Source organism: Marmota monax, unplaced genomic scaffold, assembly GCF_021218885.2.
Source record: "Marmota monax isolate L192 unplaced genomic scaffold, Marmota_monax_Labrador192_F-V1.1 WCK01_AAM20220418_F8-fsc00095, whole genome shotgun sequence".
In the NCBI taxonomy this organism is placed as follows: Eukaryota; Metazoa; Chordata; class Mammalia; order Rodentia; family Sciuridae; genus Marmota; species Marmota monax.
The window spans coordinates 4,945,682-4,964,742 of record NW_026695244.1 but is presented as its reverse complement, the minus strand read 5'-3'; the positions used below and the strand labels follow the sequence as shown (position 1 = coordinate 4,964,742).

General features: G+C 34.5%; 1 protein-coding gene across 15 annotated transcripts in view; it reads left to right on the top strand.

Moving 5' to 3' along the window:
• The window catches only part of Ino80d (INO80 complex subunit D), a 65,491-nt gene that overhangs the window by 25,795 nt on the left and 20,635 nt on the right, over positions 1–19,061 (top strand). For all 15 annotated transcript variants that reach the window (XM_058578236.1, XM_058578228.1, XM_058578235.1 and 12 more), the window contains 4 exons: positions 4,907–5,015; positions 12,260–12,484; positions 17,183–17,292; positions 18,720–18,853. In XM_058578236.1, coding sequence (XP_058434219.1) covers positions 4,907–5,015; positions 12,260–12,484; positions 17,183–17,292; positions 18,720–18,853 — 578 coding nt within the window. The remainder of the gene's footprint in view (positions 1–4,906; positions 5,016–12,259; positions 12,485–17,182; positions 17,293–18,719; positions 18,854–19,061) is intronic.

Below are 19,061 nucleotides of genomic sequence, written 5' to 3'. Positions count from 1 at the left end.
TCCCAAGGGCATGCCCCAGTGACCTACATGCTTAAGCAGTGCCCCACTGGCCTATAGTTACTACCCAGTAATCCATTCAGATCATTATTCCATCAAATGGATTAATCCACTAATGAGGTTATAGCTTTCAAAATCCTGTCTTCACCTCTTAACATTGCTGCATTTCCTAACGTGAGCTTTTCAGGGGACAATTCATATTCAGACCATCACTGGTCTCTACTCTATGAATAACATGTCCTATCTAATAATCTGTGTGTGAAAATGGTTATTACAGCTTTGCTTACAACATTAAAAATCTGTAAATATCTTGAGTCACTGACAGGAAACCTTGATAAATTATTGTACACACATGTGTTAAATAAGCAGCTATTTAAAAGAATTGAATGAAATGTGTATGTTTTGACCAGGATGTGCCCAGGATTTATCAGGTGGAAAAAAAATCAAGAGATGTTCTTTGTTACTCTGTTCATGTGCTTTGTTTATTTTTACAAAAACAAAGTACATCATTATATTTATTGATTAAGTATGTGGATAGATATTTGCCTATTTGTTTGCATAGATAGGAGAAAGTGTAAAAGGATATATGCTTCTGGGCTGTTAACATTGGCTCTTACAGGGAGACTGGAATTGGGCAGGATATGTTTTATGGGAAAAGGGAGTGGTAGCTTTTCTTGTGTAGCTTATATTGTTTCACATATTGTTAACACAGTGTTAGCCAGGGGTGGTGGCACAGGTCTGTAATCCTAGTGGCTCAGAAGGCTGAGGAAGGAGGATCACACGTTCAAAGCCAGCCTCAGAAACTTAGTGAGACCCTGTCTCAAAATCAAAGTACAAAAAGTGCTGGGATGTGGCTCAATGGTTAAGCACCTCTGGGCTCACTCCCTGGTAACAAACAAACAAATAAAAAACACCAACTTTTGATAATTAAAATACTTAATGAAACTCTTAGCTGGGTGTGGTGGCACCCACCTGTGACTCGGAAAGTTGTTACAGGAGGATTGCAAATTCCAGGCCAGTCTGCCTTAGCAACTTACCAAAGCCTTAAGCCACTTAGCGAGACCCTCTCTCAAAAAATAAAAAGGGCTGGAGATGTGGCTCAGTGGTAAAGCACTTTCTGGGTTCAAGCCCCAGGACCGCTGCCCCTCCCACATAACACACCAAAAAACAATTTTTAAAATATAGATAAGCCAAAAGAACAAAGTAAAATACCTCAAACCCTAATACTCATTGATTAATACTTTCTCAAACGTATAAATTTGTTCCTACTATACATGCTGATTTATAACTTTTAAAAAATTTTATGTATTTTCAAGTTAATTTTTATATGAAATAACTTGTCATAGCTGAATTCTATCTTCAATTTTAAGTCATTTCCAGTTTATATCATTATACTCTTGTAGAGCCTTGCCCCAAAATAATTACATCTTTAATTTTTTTCTTCAAATAGATTCTTAGAAGTGGAATTTATATTTTTATAAAAATGTTTTTGGTGGATTACATATATAGCTTAATGGTACAGTGCATACTTAGCATATATGAGCCCCTAGGATCAATCCCTAGCACCAAAAACAAAGTTTTTGATATGTGTTGCTAAATTTTCCTTGAATTACTTTGTCAGTTTACTCTTCTTTCAGTACTACATTTGAATTAGTTATGTCTACATCTTTATCAGCCCTGGATCTTATTATTTTTGCCTTTGCAAATTTAATAGAAAATCTGCTTTAATTTTCACATCTTAGATCAGTATTTTTCAAGTTTGGGCCTTTAGAGGCTTTTACACTTAAAAAATTATTGAGGATAACTGGGCATGGTGGTGCACACCTGCAACCCCATCAACTCAGGAGATTGAGGCAAGAGGCCAGTCTTAGCAACTTAGGGATGCCCTGTCTCAAAAAAATAAAAAGAACTAGGGATGTAGCTCAGTCCCTGTGGGTTCAAGCCCCAGTAGCTTAAAAATAAATAAATAAGTAAATTGAAGGCACCATAAAACTTTTGTATATGTTATTTCTATTGATACTTACTATGTTAGTTGAAATGGAAAAGTTTAAAAATATTAATGATTCATTCAAAAATAACAAAATAAATTCGCCATATAATATGGTAAATAACTTCCAAAACAAATATAACAAGATAGAGTGTTATTTTGCATTGTTATGCATATTTTGATGTCTGATTTACTAGAAGGAAGGTGGATTCTCATGCCTGTTTCTATATTTAATATGTCATGATATATGGTTTTAGGAAAATATGGTCTGACTTTTACGTAGATGGAAAAGTTGGAGTACTTTAATAGCCTTTTTAAAGTAATTGTGGTCATTGTCCTTTGATTCTTCCCTGAAATTTGTAAGTGGTAGTTGCAATGTGGAATCTGAAACTGTATACAGGAATTTTTCATATTGTTACATTAAAATCCTTTGGTTTAGGGCTGGGGCTGTAGCTCAGTGGAAAGGCCACTTAGCATGTGTGAGGCACTGGGTTCAATCCTTAGCATCAGGTAAGAATTAACAAATGGAATAAAGGCATTCTGTCCATCTACAATTACAAAAAAATTTAAAAATTGGTTTAGCCAGGCATGGTGGCGCTTGCCTGTAATCCCAGCAGCTCAGGAGGCCGAGGCGGGAGGATCAAGAGTTCAAAGCCAGCTTCAGCAACTTCCAGACATAAAGCAACTCAATGAGACTCAGTCTGTAGTATCCACTACATTTTATTTATTTTTAAAATACATTTCTTTTATTTATTTGTTTTTATGTGGTGCTGAAGATCGAACCCAGTGCCTCACATGTGCCAAGCAAGCGCTGTACCACTGAGCCACAACCCCAGCCCCTCGTCCACTACATTTTAATTTATAATTTCATTCATTTGTGGATGTTGAAAATTCTTCAGCTTTTGAAACTGGAATTTTATGTTGGGGGCTATTAATTTTGAATGAACTTACAAAAAAAATCAGCCTTTTTTTTAAAAAAAATGTTTTTTAGTTGTAGATGGACACAATGGACTTTTGTTTAATTTATTTTTTAATGTGGTGCTGAGTATGGAACCCAGTGCCTCACAGGTGGTAGGTGAGCACTCTATCATTAAGCTACAACCACAGCCCCAAAATTCAGCCTTTTTATTTTATTTTTTTAAATTTAAAGTCATTTACAGCAAAGTTTATTTTAGAGAAATTGTAATGTAATCTTAGAACCAAACATAGTCTTTGTTTATGTCAGCAAAGAGTGCTTAAAGAAAAATTTAGTCTTCTAATTAGCTTTTATAGTTCTGTCTGGGCTGGTCATATCAGTTAGTTAATATTAAAACTGGCGATAACCTAAGATCAAAGGTTTGCTGTATTGGATAGTTAATTTCTCAGCAGGAAAAACACAACTCAGGTCTTGACTTTTTCAGAGGAAGTGTAGGTGTCTTAGTAGAAAATATCATTACTTCTGTCAACAAAAGATAGATCATATTGTGTTTTGTGTTTGGTACTGGAAATTGAACCGGACACTTAACTTCTGAGCCACATTTTCAGCCCATTTTATTTTGAAACAGGGTCTTGCTAAATTTCTTAAGGTTTGTTAAGTTGCTCAGGCTAAACTCCAACTTTAAGTCCTCCTGATCCAGCCTTCATATTCTGTTTTTTTAAAGGTGCCTTAAGTATCACTTTGAAAGACCTCACTGACATTGGTGTTGTTATCATCACTTAATTGTTTCTTTTTCTTTTTTTCCCTACAAATTTTGATTCTTGCACTTAGTAGTAAGTACTCACATTTTAAGGTGACCTGACACCATAAAGGGTCATCTTGGAACTAGATTTGAAGTTTCTTTTACCAGTGGCAGTATGTAATTTAATTTTAAGCATTTATAATTTGCATTTCAATTATCCATTTCTTAATTTCTCTATTTGGCACATGTAAACTCATTTAAACTATGAAAGAAGTCCATGAGATCCTTTTAAATATAACTGTCTAATGAGAATGCTCTTTTGATTTTTGAAGTTCTCATGTAGGAAGACATAAAATCAAGATGTCTAATAACTTTCATAGTGGCATGAGTATATTGAAATTGCATGATCCCACACACTCAGTTATTCTTTAGGCTATGCAACATCTATTTGTCAAGACATCTTCAGAATATAAACTTTTAAACGGGGAAAACCTTTATGTCAGAAGCTAATAGTTATCCTGTCATTAAAAATTATAGCATTTAACAAAACAGTTAAGCATCATTGATACCATGTTTCTACGTTTTATCTCCTCTAAACTTGTTTTAGCAAATGAAGCACAAAATGTGGAAGCTCTTGTTTAAAGGAATTGAAAGAAGGCCCAAACTTCATTTAATTGAACATCGGTATCCCACCCTTTGCTTTTCCCATGGGAGTGCCGTGCCTAATCCTTGGAACCCTTTCCTTTCCTCCACATGTATTGGGGGAAAGATGGAGTGTGTCTGCCTTTGATAGTTTATTCCAGGGCCTTTCTTTGTTGAAGGTGACTCCATTACCACCTTTTGACTTTTTTCTTGCTAGAACATTACATACATAGGACTTCTTTTCTTAACCCTCTTGAATATGTTTTTCTGATACTGTTTTAGTGTATGATATTTTGATACTTAAAAATTTTACCTTTTATGTGTCCTGAACTCTATATCTTTGCTTCTGTTGTGTCGACTCCATTAGTAAAGAGCCTATTAAAAGTCCATCCTTAATATAGCATAGATTTTTTGTTATAATGTCATTTTTTCAAAACCTGAGCATATATCATATATTTATTATTAATGCCTTTGTAGTGATAGAAATACTGGAGGCATTTGTTCAACACTATGATAGTACTTGCTGGTGTTGGCTTATGTATTTTGGATATCTATTTTTTAGATCTAAGTTTTTAGTCAAAGTAAATTTTTTTCTAACTTGAATATCCTCTGTCTGCCACAGGGTTGGACTGGTCTGAAGAAAGCGGAGAGGAACTGGAGGACTCAGAACAGGCTTCACCATACCAGGTTGCATGGTCTATCCGAGAAACCCTCAGATATGAAAGACACACGTAAGCCTTCTTTTTTGCTTTTATTTTAATTTTTTAAGCACCATTGTAGCAGATAGATTTTGTACTAATATTTTTCTCTTATTGGATCTAGTTTTGATATAATGGAGGTAAAGTAGTTATCATTTGGAAAGAAATGTACCATATTATTTGAGCAAAGCTAATCTTAAGTTTTCTTGGTGAATTAGTCATAGAATTTAGAATTTGTAATAGAGTTTAGAATTGAAAGGGACCTTGGAGATTTCTTCCTTTTTTTTTTTTTTTTATTGGTACTGGGGATTGAACCCAGGGGAGCTCTACTACTGAGCTATGTCCTTGGTCCTTTTTTATTTTATTTTTTTTTTTTGAGACAGGGTCTAAGTTGCCAAGGCCAGATTTGAACTTGGGATTTTCCCCCTCAGCTTCCTGACTAGCTAGGATTACAGATGTGCTCCCCCATGACCAGCGGGCCTTAGAGATTATCTGATTATTTTATTTCCTTGATGATTTTCTATTATAACGAGTGGAGTATTGAAGTCCCCATGTTATTGTGGAATTATTGATTTTTCCCTTCAGTTCTGTCAGTTTTTATTTTGGGACTCCATTAGTTACATGTGTGTTTATAATACTGTGTTTTCCTTATGTGCTGATACTTTAATCATTTTAAAAATAAACTTTTTTGTTTTGAAGTATATTTTGTTTTATGATAATATGGCTATTCTAGCTCTTTTTATGGTTACTATTTCACATATATTTTTTTCCATCTCTTTGTTTTCAACCTGTTTTTGTCTTTGAATTGTAAAATATACATTCTTCTCAAGCTTACACCATATAGGTACTTAATTTCACAAGAAGTCTTAACCATAACCATTTTCTAAAGTGTTTGTACCATTTTATACTCCCATTAGTAATGTATGCGAATTCTTATTGCTCAATATCCTCTCCAACATTTGGTGGTGTCAGTCTTTTTAAAGTTTTATGTATTTGTCTTTTAAAATTTTTTTTCTGTTGCTATAACAGAATACCTGAAATTGGATGATTTTCAATGCATACAGGTTTTTGGATTTTTGTTCTGGAAGCTGGGAATTCCAAGAGCATGGTGGTGGCATCTGCTTGGCTTTTAGTGAGGTCCTTGTGCTGCATCATAACGTAGTTGGAAAGTAAAAGAGCAAGTAGGCTTTTGTAGGGGAGACCAAACACAAGGCTGATCTTGCTTTATAACAGCCCACTTTCCAAGTAACTAATCCAATTTAGCAAAAATTAATCCATCCTTGTGAGAAGGGCATTAATCCCCCTTAACTACATAGTCACCTCTTATTTGCTTCACATCGTAGCACCTTGGCTTTGGGGATCAAGTTCCGACACAAAAATGTGGGGAATACTTTCAAGCTCTTACTACTTTATTTTTTTTTTTCCTCTCTCTTTTTTTGCAGTGCTGTGGATCAAACCTAGAACCTCATAATGCCAGGCAAGCATCCCACCACTGAATTATGCCCCTCACCCTTAGTATTCTAATGAGATATGAAATGATATCTCATTGTCACTGTCATTTTACTTTGTATTTCCCCAATAACTGATGATTTTTTACCATTTCATGTACTTATTGGACATTCAAAAATAATTTTTGGGGAAGTATATTTTCAAGCCTCTTGGTAGTGCCTGGGATCAAACCCAGGGCCTTGTGGTTAATAGGCAAGCATTCTATCACATTCTACCACATCCCCAGCCCTGCCTCCTTCTTAACGTATTTTTTTGTTATATATTTTGGATATTTCTTTTTGTTATATATATGGTTGAGATTGTTTTCCTTTAGTCTGCTACTTGCCTTTTTATTTTTTTAATGGTATCTTTTGATTAGTACCAGTTTTTAATATTAAATAAGTCAAGTTTATTGCATTTCTTTTTATTTTTTTTATTTTAAAAAAATAAAAAAGAATGTACATACCATAAAAAAATGGTGTGTACATTCTGCATACCATTTTTAAATGTTTATGACCATTCAAGATTTTCTCCTCTGTTGTATTTAAGAACTTCATAGTTCTATCTTTAGCATAAAAATTTAGATATATAACCTGTCTTACTTATTTTCATATGGTGGTATGGTTGGAGTCAAGATTCATTCTTTTATGGGTATCTAGTTATTCTAGCATATTTGATGAAAAATCTTCATTTTTTTATTCATGTTTTTTGGTACTTTTTTGTGAAATAATGGACCATATATTGGTGTATTAACCTGGCTTTTTAAAATTTTTTTTTAGTTATCATGGACACAATATATTTATTTTGTTTATTTATTTTTATGTGGTGCTGAGGATCGAACCCAGGGTCTCTCACATGCTAGGTGAGCGCTCTACCACTGAGCCACAACCCCAGCCCTTTTTAGGTCACTTCTATATTTAATATCTTAATTAATGTGGTTCTAGAGTAAGTCTAGAAATTCAGTGACTTGAATTATACAATTTTGTCCTTTTTCACAGTTATTTTGACTAGTTTAGATACTTGCATTCCTATAGGAATTCTTGAATGAAATTATCATTTTTGATAAAATTGTAATTGTGGTTTTTATCATAAATCAATTTGAAGAGAATTGATGTTTTAACAGTGTTATATCTTCCAATCCATGAATGTGGGATACCACTTTAGGTCACTTAAAATCTTTATTGTTATATATTTTATTAAACTTATCTTGAAATTTTTTACTAGTATTTAATGACAGTATTTGCTAGTTGTTAAGTGACCTGCAGTTGTCAATATATACTACAATTTTAATAAATTTACTTATTCAGATTTTTTTTTTTTATAAAATCTATTACTTTCCTTGCAAACAATCATGTCATTTATAAATATGGACAATTTCACTTTCACCCTTTTGATCTTTAAGCCTTTTATTGCTACTTCTGGCCTTACTGTACTAAGATCTTCAGCCAAGTGTTGAATAGAAGTAGTGAAGATAGATATGATTGCTTGCCACTTATTTGTTTGTTTGTTGTTTGTTTATTTATTTATTTGCACTGGGGAATGAACCCAGGTCTTTGAGCAGTGCCAGGCGGGCTCTCTTCCACTGACTTACAAAACCAGCCCTTTAAAAAAAATTTTTTTTTTCAAGGTCTTGCTAAGTGTTTGATGATAGCCTTCAGCTTGTGATCCTCCTGACTCAGTCTCCAGAGTGGTTGGGATTACAAGTGTATGCCACCAGGCTTCATGCCTTGTTTTCTTTATTTGGAGCAAAGTATTTATGTATTTTTGACTTAAATTTTTTTTATTTATAGGGTTTCCATTTATTTTCAATCTTGTTTGGCCATTCCTATTTTTCTTTTATATTTCTTTCTTCATAAAATTCATACTTTAAACATCTCATACATAACAGTTTTATATTCATAATTCCAACCTTTGATGCCCTTGTAAATCTCATTTGTTGTTTTTTCTTTTTGTCATGCAGGATGGCTTATATCTTCTTTGGCATGATAATTTTTGATTTGGTAGGTCCTGGCCTTATGGATTCTCAGTCAAGTTCAACCACTTGATCTTGTAGGGATGAGAGTTGATATCAGCATGCACTCTCAAAGAAGCCCATTTCAAACCCTCTTTTCGCCTTACCTACAAGTTTAGCTTCAGTTCTGAACTTTTTCTATTTATGATTTCTTCGTTTTTTTGATCAAGCACTTCCTTTCAGAGCAACAATGCATCCATAAAGCACCTAGTATATAGGTGCTTTAGAGTGGCAAGTTCCTAAGAGTTCCTAACTGCCATAAGTGTACCATTCTTCCATTGTTTCACCTGTTATTTCTATATGAATGACTCAGATCTTTTTCTCATGTCTGACCATTGTTTTTTCTTAAATTCAAAAACAAGTTCTTTTGAGATAGGTTCTTGCTGTTACATAGGCTTGTCTTGAACCTCTGGGTTCTAGTGATCCGCCTGCCAAGTCTCCCAAATATATCTGACTGTTCTTTTGAGTTTGAACTACCTGTTGGATATTTCTCAACAAATATTCTGTTAATACCTTAAATTCAGCATTTCTACAGTTAAATTCATCGTTTTATTTACTATATATTTTTCTTACCAGTTTCTCTTTTTGATTCCCCTGTTTTGTTTTTTTTTTTAATCAGCAATGTTACCATTTTGCTGCTGTTGTCTTAATAAAGTTAATTTTGTTTGGAGAATTTTCTGTCAATTCTTGTGATTATGGATAAGCCCGGAGTCTCAGAATGTCAAGTTTGGAATTTGTTGGTGTGTGTTTGGTTTTTACTGATAATGTTTCAATATTAATAATAACTGTACTTATATTGTGACTTTACAGATATAATTTTATTTTCTTCACATTTGGAGATAAGCAGGCCAGCTATGTCTCTCATAGATGAGAAAAGTTCACTCAGGGGAAACTGGCCTCTCTCTTCCCAATTCACTCACTGCTCTTCTTAGCAACCAGGCTTGCCATATTAATGTCATATTAATGGGAAGCATCTTGGAGCTGCTGGCAATGGTCTGTGGACCTGTGTCAGTATACAAACTGTTTGTTACTGGTGTGTGACAAGATAAGAATGGAAATTATGAGTAAGCTTTTGAAGCTTCTTTATAATCACATAACATGCCTCAACATCTAGTGCATCTTTCCACAATGAACTGGAGGGGCACTGATTTAGCCCATCTTTCCTCAAGTAATAGTGTCTTTGAAATAACTGTTGTGTTGAGTGATGATCTACCCAAGCTTTGCCTTCCCTGGAAGACCCCTATCAGCCCTTTCTTTTTCTTTCTTTTTTACCAATTGCCCTTCCATTCTCTGTTATGCAGATTCATAGTCATTAAGTCACCCTTAAGTTTCTTATTCTTCATATCCAGTTGCCAAATTAAGTTAATTCTTTTCTGATAATGGCCCTTATGTGTGTTTTTCTTTCTGTTATCTGTCTTGTCTCTTATTTTCATCATTCCCCAGTCTTTGAGTTGTTTGTTGTTGACTCTGAAATTTGTGCTTTTTACCTCAGTGGACTGATGGTGTAGCTTAGTCATAGAGCACTTGCCAAGCATGTGTAAGGCCCTTATCCCTAGCACCCCAAAGTTCCTTTTTTCCTTTTATCTGAAATAGGATTCATTTTCTTCTCCAAATTTGCTATTGATCCAGTTCCTTATTTCATAAATGGTACTACTGTCCTTCCCTAGCCCTGATAGGAACAGCTGGCTTCCTTTCCCAGTTTGTCTTTTCTGCTCACATATTACCACTCACGTTCTCCATGCTGCTGCCCTTATTATCTCTTACCTGGAGTTTGCTAATAGTTTTCTAATTGCTCTCTTCTGTTTCTTCCTCTGCTTTTTCTGTATCTGCTAGCACTGTAATCTTTCTCATGCACATCTCTATTATATTGATACCCATTTTTAAAAAATTTACATAGATTCTTCATTGTCTGTGAAATAAAGGTTAAACTCTTTCATCTGGCATTTAGATTTATAAAATTTTACCAACCATCACTTCCCAGCACGTCCTATACCTTAGCCAAACCAAGCTCCTTAGTACTACAGTTTTCAGTTGTCTCTGTACCTTGGCTTAAAGTGTTTATCCTTATTGATGAGCCTTTTTTCCTTTTCTCCACATCTTTAACTTCTACCCTGTCTTCAAGATCCAGCTCTGTTGTTAGCTCTTCTTCAGGGCCTTTCCTGCAGCACTCTTTCTTGTGAACTTTTGTAGCACATTATCCGTATTTCTCATGGACTTAACTGTTATTTATCTTGTATTAAAGGTGTTTGTAGCACTTACTGGCCCTACCTGAACCCCAAATATAGATCTGCTATGAGATTCTGGGGAACAATTTTAAATAAAAGATTCTTGGGCCTGCCCCATGGAGATTCTGGTTTAGTTAATCAGTGTAGGTCTTGGGAATCTGAAGTTTTAAGATGCTCCTAGGTTTTTCTAATTTGTTTTCAAATATTTGAATTGTTGATCTGTGTGCCTTGCTGTTTGCATCATCACTTTTAGCCTCTTGAATTATTTAACTTTGGAATGTGTTATCTTGTCTGAATTACATTGCAGGCTCTTCTTCAAAACTTTATTTTCTCTTCTATAGTACTCAACATAATAGACACACAATAAATGTTGAATAAGTGATAAGATTGAAGTAAAATCTTCAGTTTATCTATCTGTAGTAGAAGTTGTAGTGAAGAGGACATGCTTCAAGAAAAGACTCCTAACAGAAGTTTGAAGAATAGCCTGTTACATGTCATTGGGGGGGTGGGGGGGGGAGGATAATACCACTTTAAACAAGAGAAACCAAGCAATGATTTACAGATTAGTAAGATAATATATAGTCTATGGCGTCACATGTATGATGGCATTTATGTTAAGATAGAAGAGAAATAAAATAACAGGTTAGTCTTTAGGTCTTGTGTATTATTCCTAACAATAAATAAAGTGAACAGTTTAACCTTGCTGATGGTAGACAATGTTAACTAATCATAGCACTGTTTCTTATTAAGCCTAGATGTGCTCAGCGTCCTTTCCAAATAATACTTCAGTAGGGATCACCTTTCAATCACATTAGTATATGATGAGAAAATGTGTGTTTTGTCTCTGGTGTTGTTGTTGTTGTTGCTGGTGATTGAACCCAAGGCCTTGTGTGTTCGAGGCAAGCACTTTACCAAATGCACTATATATATCCCCAGCCCCCGATTCCTAGCCTTTTTATTCTGAGACAAGGTGTCTGGCTAAGTTGACCAGGCTGGCCTCAAACTTGGAATCCTTTTACTTCAACCTCTCAAGTTACTGGGATTGCAGGTGTGCATCAGGATGCCTGGCCTCAGAATTCTTTAAGTACTTAGCAAGAAAAGGTAGTTAAAAACCAGAATGTCTTAAAAGGGCAGTTCCTAGGTAATGTACTATTAGAATTCACTGCTCTATTTCTGATATGACTGATCTATCTTTTATTGAGTTGTGCTGTCATTTATTCAGTTTTTAGTAAGTAAAGGTAAATAAGTGGTTTTCTCTGTGAGTCCCTATTCATTTAAAATTCAGAAAGTCCTGGGCATTATGTGTCTAATGATGACATGCTAAGAAGGGTAAGCGTCTTAAAGCCCTGGATTGTCTCTGCTGCCTTGTGTTGAGTTGAAATATAATTTTCAGTTCTATTGAAATCTCATGCTCTAATTTTCTTAACCACTTACTCACTTGCCACCAAGGTTTTACCCCTGTTCATTAGCCCCCTTTCCTTATTCTCATTTCCCCTTTCTAAAATGAGCTTAATGTGTAATTGGTTTTTTACTTCTCTCCTTGCACTTTCCAGGCCAGATGACGATGATGCGGAGAGTAGGAGCTCCAGGGTGACCCAACTTTGCACTTACTTTCAGCAGAAATACAAGCACCTCTGCCGCCTGGAAAGGGCAGAATCTCGTCAAAAGAAATGCCGTCATACATTTAGGAAAGCATTGCTGCAGGCAGCCAGTAAAGAACCGGAATGTACTGGTCAGTTAATACAAGAACTTCGGAGAGCAGCATGCACTCGAACCAGGTTAGAGCCACACAGAGCCACTTGTTCTAAGGAACTTGTCTCAGTTTGTATTTTGTTTTCTGTATTTTTGGAGAGGGTGGTTAAGGCACAATGACCATTTAAACCTAAAATATTTGAGACTGCATTTTGGTTTTGTTGTTCCGGAAAAAAGCACCACACAGGTGACAGAATAGTACTGCCATGTACTGATATGATAGTAAAAGCATTACTGAAGTTTTGGCTGGAATTTAATTACAGTTTATTTTTAGAAGGTTGAGAGTATTATCTGTTTTAGTGCTAAAAAATTTCATGTTATTTGAAAGTAATATAGTTTTTTTAGTAACAAAAGAAAAATGTGTTTTATTAAAAGGACATGTTTTTTTGCTTGTATTATTTAAGATTTTTCTTTTCCATGTATTTCATATAACTACCCCACCTAGTATGTGTTCAGTTTTCTTTCATTCATTCACTCATTGTTGTTGTTGTTTATTTTTTTATGTGGTGCTGATGATTGAACTCAGTGCCTCACACATTCGAGGCAAGTTACTCTACCACTGAGCTACAACCCCAGCCCTCACTCATTATGTTTTAGTGGTACTGGGAATTGAACCCAGGGGTGCTCCACCATTGAGCTACATCCTCAGATCGTTCCTACTTTTTATTTTGAGACAGGATCTAAGTTGCCCAAGTTGGCCTCAAACTTGTGATCCTTCTGTCTTAATCTCCTGAGTATGCTTTGCCCAACATGTTCAACATATTTTATTACATTGCATTTCTTTAGGGGGAAGAAACAGCTCTTCTGTTTGTAATGCAGATGCTTGTTTATTGAGCAAAATTTGGAAAAATACAGAAAAAAGAAGGGGGAAATCTCCATAGCTCCATTGATATAACTGAATAAGCACTGTAAACATTATTCTTCTTTTCCACTCATCTTTTTTTTTCTTTTCTTTTTTTTTTTTTTTAATTGTTACCAGGAATTGAACCCAGGGGTGTTTAACCACTGACCCACATCCTTTTTTTAATGTTTATTTTGAGACAGGCTCTTGATAAGTTGCTGAGGCTGGTTTTGAACTTGTGGTCCTCCTGCCTCAGCCTCCTGAGCTACTGGAATTATAGGCATGTGCCACTGCACCTGGTTGTCATTGTTGTTCAATCCTCAGTACTACATAAAAATAAAAATAAATAAATAAACAAAGGTATTGTCCTGTCTACAACTAAAAATTTATTTTAAAAAAGGATTCTTTTAAAGTCTAGGAGACCTAAGTCTTTATTGAGTTTGCTATTTCACACTTCTCAGTGTTACATTTTCAGATGACAACTTTGAGTATATATGTGTAGAAAAAGATTAGGAGTTTGAATATTGAAATGTCTCTAACTGGTGGGTTATTGATAAAGTGAAGAAAAAATATTTGTTCTAATTTTTTAATAGTGATTTATGAGTTACTTGAATAAATCTCTCATGCTAGACAGTAATTTCCATGAGTGCAGGATGAAGGTCCATTTAGTTCTTGTATCTCCAGTGTTGTTCAAAGAATGAATATTATTGAATATATGAAGGTCTGTTTATTTGTTAAAACAATTCACTCAGTTTGACAGAGATTGTAAAATAATGATATCAAATGTTTTAGATGGTATATTGCTCTCAAGTGTATAATTTCAAGAAAGTGTAGCTATATGCAGCATAATACAATTTATATATAAATATTATATACATCAAGTCACATATTGTTATGATATTGTCAGAGATGTAAGAGTTTACACATTGAGATTGGGACAATTTGGTATTTATGTGGAAGACTGTTTTATCTATGTCCATCTCCCTCCCTCCCTCCCTCCCTTTCTTCCTTCATTCCATCCTTCCTTCTGCTGGAGATCAAAACCAAGGACCTTGTACTTGCTAGGCAAGTACTCTACCACTGAGCTACACTGTCAGCTTTTTCTATGATTATTAACTGGTTGTTTTCAGAACATCCTCCAAACTGACTTTAGTGATATGGGAAGAAAATGATAAATGTCACCAAATAATAAAATAACACACCAAGATGGATTCTATTACTATTTTAAAATTTATTCGATATCATTTCATTATGTCACTCTTGATTAATGAAAAGTTTATTGCCCATTGCAGTAAACTACTGATGATCATATAGCAATGTGTCATAGTTGTTCTTTGGTTATTGCTTATTACTGGTACATTGTATTTTAGGTTCACAAAAATTAGTTTTAGTTACATGATATTCTCTATTTATTTGATAATTTTGGTATCAAAGTCCTAGTTCCACAGAAGACATTTAGATAAATATTTTAGAAACTGAAACTTTAATGATTGCCTTCTAATATGTATCTTATAAAATATAGTTTGTATATAAGCTGAATAATATTAAGGTGTTAATCTAACAGCTTTTTCATTCTTTTTGATAAGCAGACTAAGCCACTGAAATAGCCTAAAGTACATAGACGTGTATTTGACTCTGGTGGTGTATAGTCCTACACTGACGAGTGTTGTTGGTGTCTTGTGTTTGTATGGCATTGTTTATGTGGGAGCATGATTGTTTATTAGGGATACTATAGAGCATGCAAAAAGGCAACTTGTAGATATTTTTATATTAAAAACATCAAAATGTTTTAGTAATTCTCTTTGCTTTGTTGGGATTATTTGAGTAATAAAATATATCTAACATAATTTTAACCTTAATCTATCCATGGGGATATTGAAATTCTGAGTTCAGATTCATTTTAAGAGATCAATAAATTGGAACATTAGGTGATTGAAAAAAATGAAACAGATGGTTTCTTTGAAAGTTTAGAAAGAAAATGAGGGAATATGTTGTATAGTAGGGGTGGTAGATAGGTAAATAATTTGTGTGTTCAATGAAAATTATCCCTTCAGTATAGAGAGGTACCTTCTATTTAAATAAAGAGAAAGAGAATTTGGGCTTAGCTGCCAAAAATATTTATTTCAAATTATGTATCTTTTTTACAGGACTAAAGTTAATAATGTAAACACCTTTTGGGGGGCAGTATATAAAACTATTAGGAATAAATGGTTTACTTCTGAAATGACCCTCTTCTTCATCCTTGTAATCTTGATAAATCTTGTAGAACTCTTAATTAAAGCAAGTTCTATGGCAGGGCTTGATTATCTATTTCCATTAACTGTTTCTATAATTATAATAGAAGTATTTTTTATTTGAACATTATGTAAATTCATAGTTTAGATTCTGTATGACTTTATCTACTTAGTATAAATCATTTTATTGAGATCCTTATAGATACTAGAAACAACACAGGATTTCTTTGATTTTCATGCCTGGTTTGTGAGTCAGTTTATTAAGATTTTCCCTCCATATTCAGGCATGTGTAAAGGCCTAACAATTTGTGATGTTTTGTAGAATTATTATTTTTGGAACCATATGCATACATTGCCGGTTCATAAAATCTAAAAGTAAGTTAAATATATTAAATATTAAATGAAACTATGTAATGTTTTGAACAACCAACAATAAAAAAAATATATATATATATTAAATGAAAAAAGTGGAAACAGCATTTAAGTGTTGAAACCCGGAGTTACACATAATGCAAAATTTTAAAATTTGTCCAAAATGAGTATGTTTTAGGGCTTGAGAGTAGCTCAGTCACTGCATCTTAGTGTTCCCTTTGCTATATATATAAGAGCAAGTTAATTTTTATTTTTTGGGTTTTGGTATTGAGGATTAAAAGGGGCTTTACCCTGAGCTGCTTCCCCAGTCCTTTTAATTTAATTAATTATTTTTTTTTTTAAATTGCTACCAGGGATTGAACTACTTAGTTACATTCCCACCCCTTTTTATTTTTTTATTTTAAGACAAGGTCTCACTAAGTTGCTGAGGCTGGCCTTGAGCTTTCGATCCTCCCACCTCTGCCTCCCAAGCCAGTGGGATTATAGGTGTGCACCACTGTGCCTGGCTATGATCAAGGGGTTTTTTGTTTTGTTTTGTTTTGCATATTTATCATTTAGCAGCATAAGGTGACCACATTCTAGTAAGATAATGATAACAGTGACTGACAACCATGTTCACAACACACCTGCCAGCTGAGGGGACCTTGTTGTCTCTTCCCTTTCCAAGTGAGGAAGTTGTTTCTTAACAGAGGCTTATTAACTGTCACACAGCTAGTAAGAGGTAGAGATGAAATTGGGAACAGGGTCTGATTCTAGTCTCATGTTCTTCATCACTTTTCTCCATTACCTTTTTGAAAAGTAAAAGGTATCAAATATCATTTAAAAACAAAAACAAGGGCCAGCTGCAGATGGCTATAATCCCAGTGGCTCAGGAGGCTGAGGCAGGAGGATTGCAAGTTCAGAGCCAGTTTCAACAGAAGCGAGGTGCTAAGCAACTCAGTGAGATGTTGTCTCTAAATAAAATAGAAAATAGGGATGGGGAGGTGGCTTACTGGCCAAGTGCCCCTGAGTTCAATCCCCGGTACCAAAAAACAAAAAGACCATATATTTGAAAACTATTGTGATAAAACTTTTTGCTTTGAATATCAGTAGATTTGGGAAATAACATATTTGGTATTTATAGTACTTGCTTTAACTCATATTTGCAAGTTAATGACTGTGGGTATTATAGATAGTTATAATGTGAATATTACAGAGTACCGACATAATATAGAAAAACTGCATTAGATTCTTAAGCGTGTGCTTTAAAAACTAATTTTGTATTTTTTCTTCCTCAGTATAAGCCGGACCAAGTTGAGGGAGGTGGAACCAGCAGCATGCAGTGGAACCATGAAGGGGGAGCAGTGCACTAACAAAGCCCTTCCATTCACCAGACATTGTTTCCAACGTATCCTTCTAACTTGATCAAGTGTGCATGGAAAAGTTTTAACTCACTTGGAGCTGTGTACCTTTTGTCCCTTGGTACAGGGGATTGAACCCAGAGTCTCCTGCATTTTTAGACAGGTGCTCTGCTGCAGATGATTACTGTGCTTCATTTTTAAATCAAGTGAATGACTTTTGAAATAGTAACTATTTAATTTTTGAAATTATTAAGTGACTTCTAATTTTCCTAAAATCTTACAATTTTTTTCTGCTTATATTAGTTCAGCCCCGCCTCCCGCCCCCCAACACACACACACATTTTATTCTCATGACACTGAGCTGGGAAAGGTAGGAATCACAAGTGCATAAAATTGTACTATTCTTATCTTTTAGACAAAATTGAGATTCAGTTTCTAATTGTCTTAAGTTCAGAATCTGGATCAAAGTCAAGAGGACCAAATAACAACAAAATAAGCCAAACTGATAGCAAATAGGATCTCCTAGTGGCTAACATGTAATTATATGTTATTAATAGAATTCCGATCCTACAGGTGGTTCCAGGTAGCTCATAAGGAGTAACTATATAACAATTATTGATGGAAAAATTAAATCAAAGTTTTAGTTTTTAGTCTTCCAAGATAGTTATACAGCTTTACAGTGTGCCTGATGCTATAAGGTTAATTTGCTGTTTTGGAGAATAATTTGAAAGGAAATAAGTTAACATATCACTGACTAGGCAAAAAGGTCTCTTAGGATTATATACTTAAGGAAAAAATTTTCCAGGGAGCTTTAGACTGTAGATAAAATCTTATTAGCTCTTTTATTAAATATTTAGAACTGAGTAGCTTTTTTGGGGGGTGCGTACTGGGGAGTGAATCCAGGGGCACTTAACCACTGAGCCACATCCCTTGCCCTTTTTTGTTTTCTGTTTAGAGACAGGGTCTCACTGAGTTTCTTAGTGCCTTGCTTTTGCTGAAGCTGGTTTTGAACTCTTGATCTTCCTGCCTCATACTCCCAAGCCAGTGAGCTTATAGGTGTGCGCCCCCACGCCCAGCTATTTTTATTCTTGATAAATATCATAAGCAGAAAGTTTTTTCTTTTAAAATAAGTTTATTTAAAAAAATAGTTGTTACAGTGGAAATTTTAGGAGTGAAATGTGTTAAGAAGATGATCCTTCTCCAAATAACATAAAGTGGTTCAGAATGGCCATAAAAGAGACTTGCACTAGGAGCTTATTAGCAAAATGGCTTCCTTCAGAAGTATCTCCTATAAATAATGAAGGTCAATCCAACTATTAACATTTTACCATATCAGTATTTGGATTTGTACTTTAGGTTTTTACAGATAATAAAATTCATATTTATTAAACATAAGTAAGGGAAGCAGTGAATTATATAGATATTGAAAAGTTAGCATTTAAGAGTATTTTATTCCTAACTTTAAAAAATGCAGATATCCTCTTGAACCGCTCTCAGCAGCTCTTCTCCAGTTGCACCGCCAAGTTTGCAGATGGACAGCAATGCTCTGTGCCAGTTTTTGACATTACACACCAGACACCTCTGTGTGAAGAACATGCCAAAAAAATGGTAAACTCATATTTTATTTTCTGTGACATAGCCTTTCAAACTTTTGATGACTATCTACAGTAGAAAATACTTTGTGTGACCTAGTACAAACTATGTGTATATATAAATCACTGACACAAGTTTTATAAACAGTATTTTTCACCACCTGAAATTTTCTATTCTCTGACCAAAAGATTTTAAGAATGCTAAACATGACTCATTGAATTAA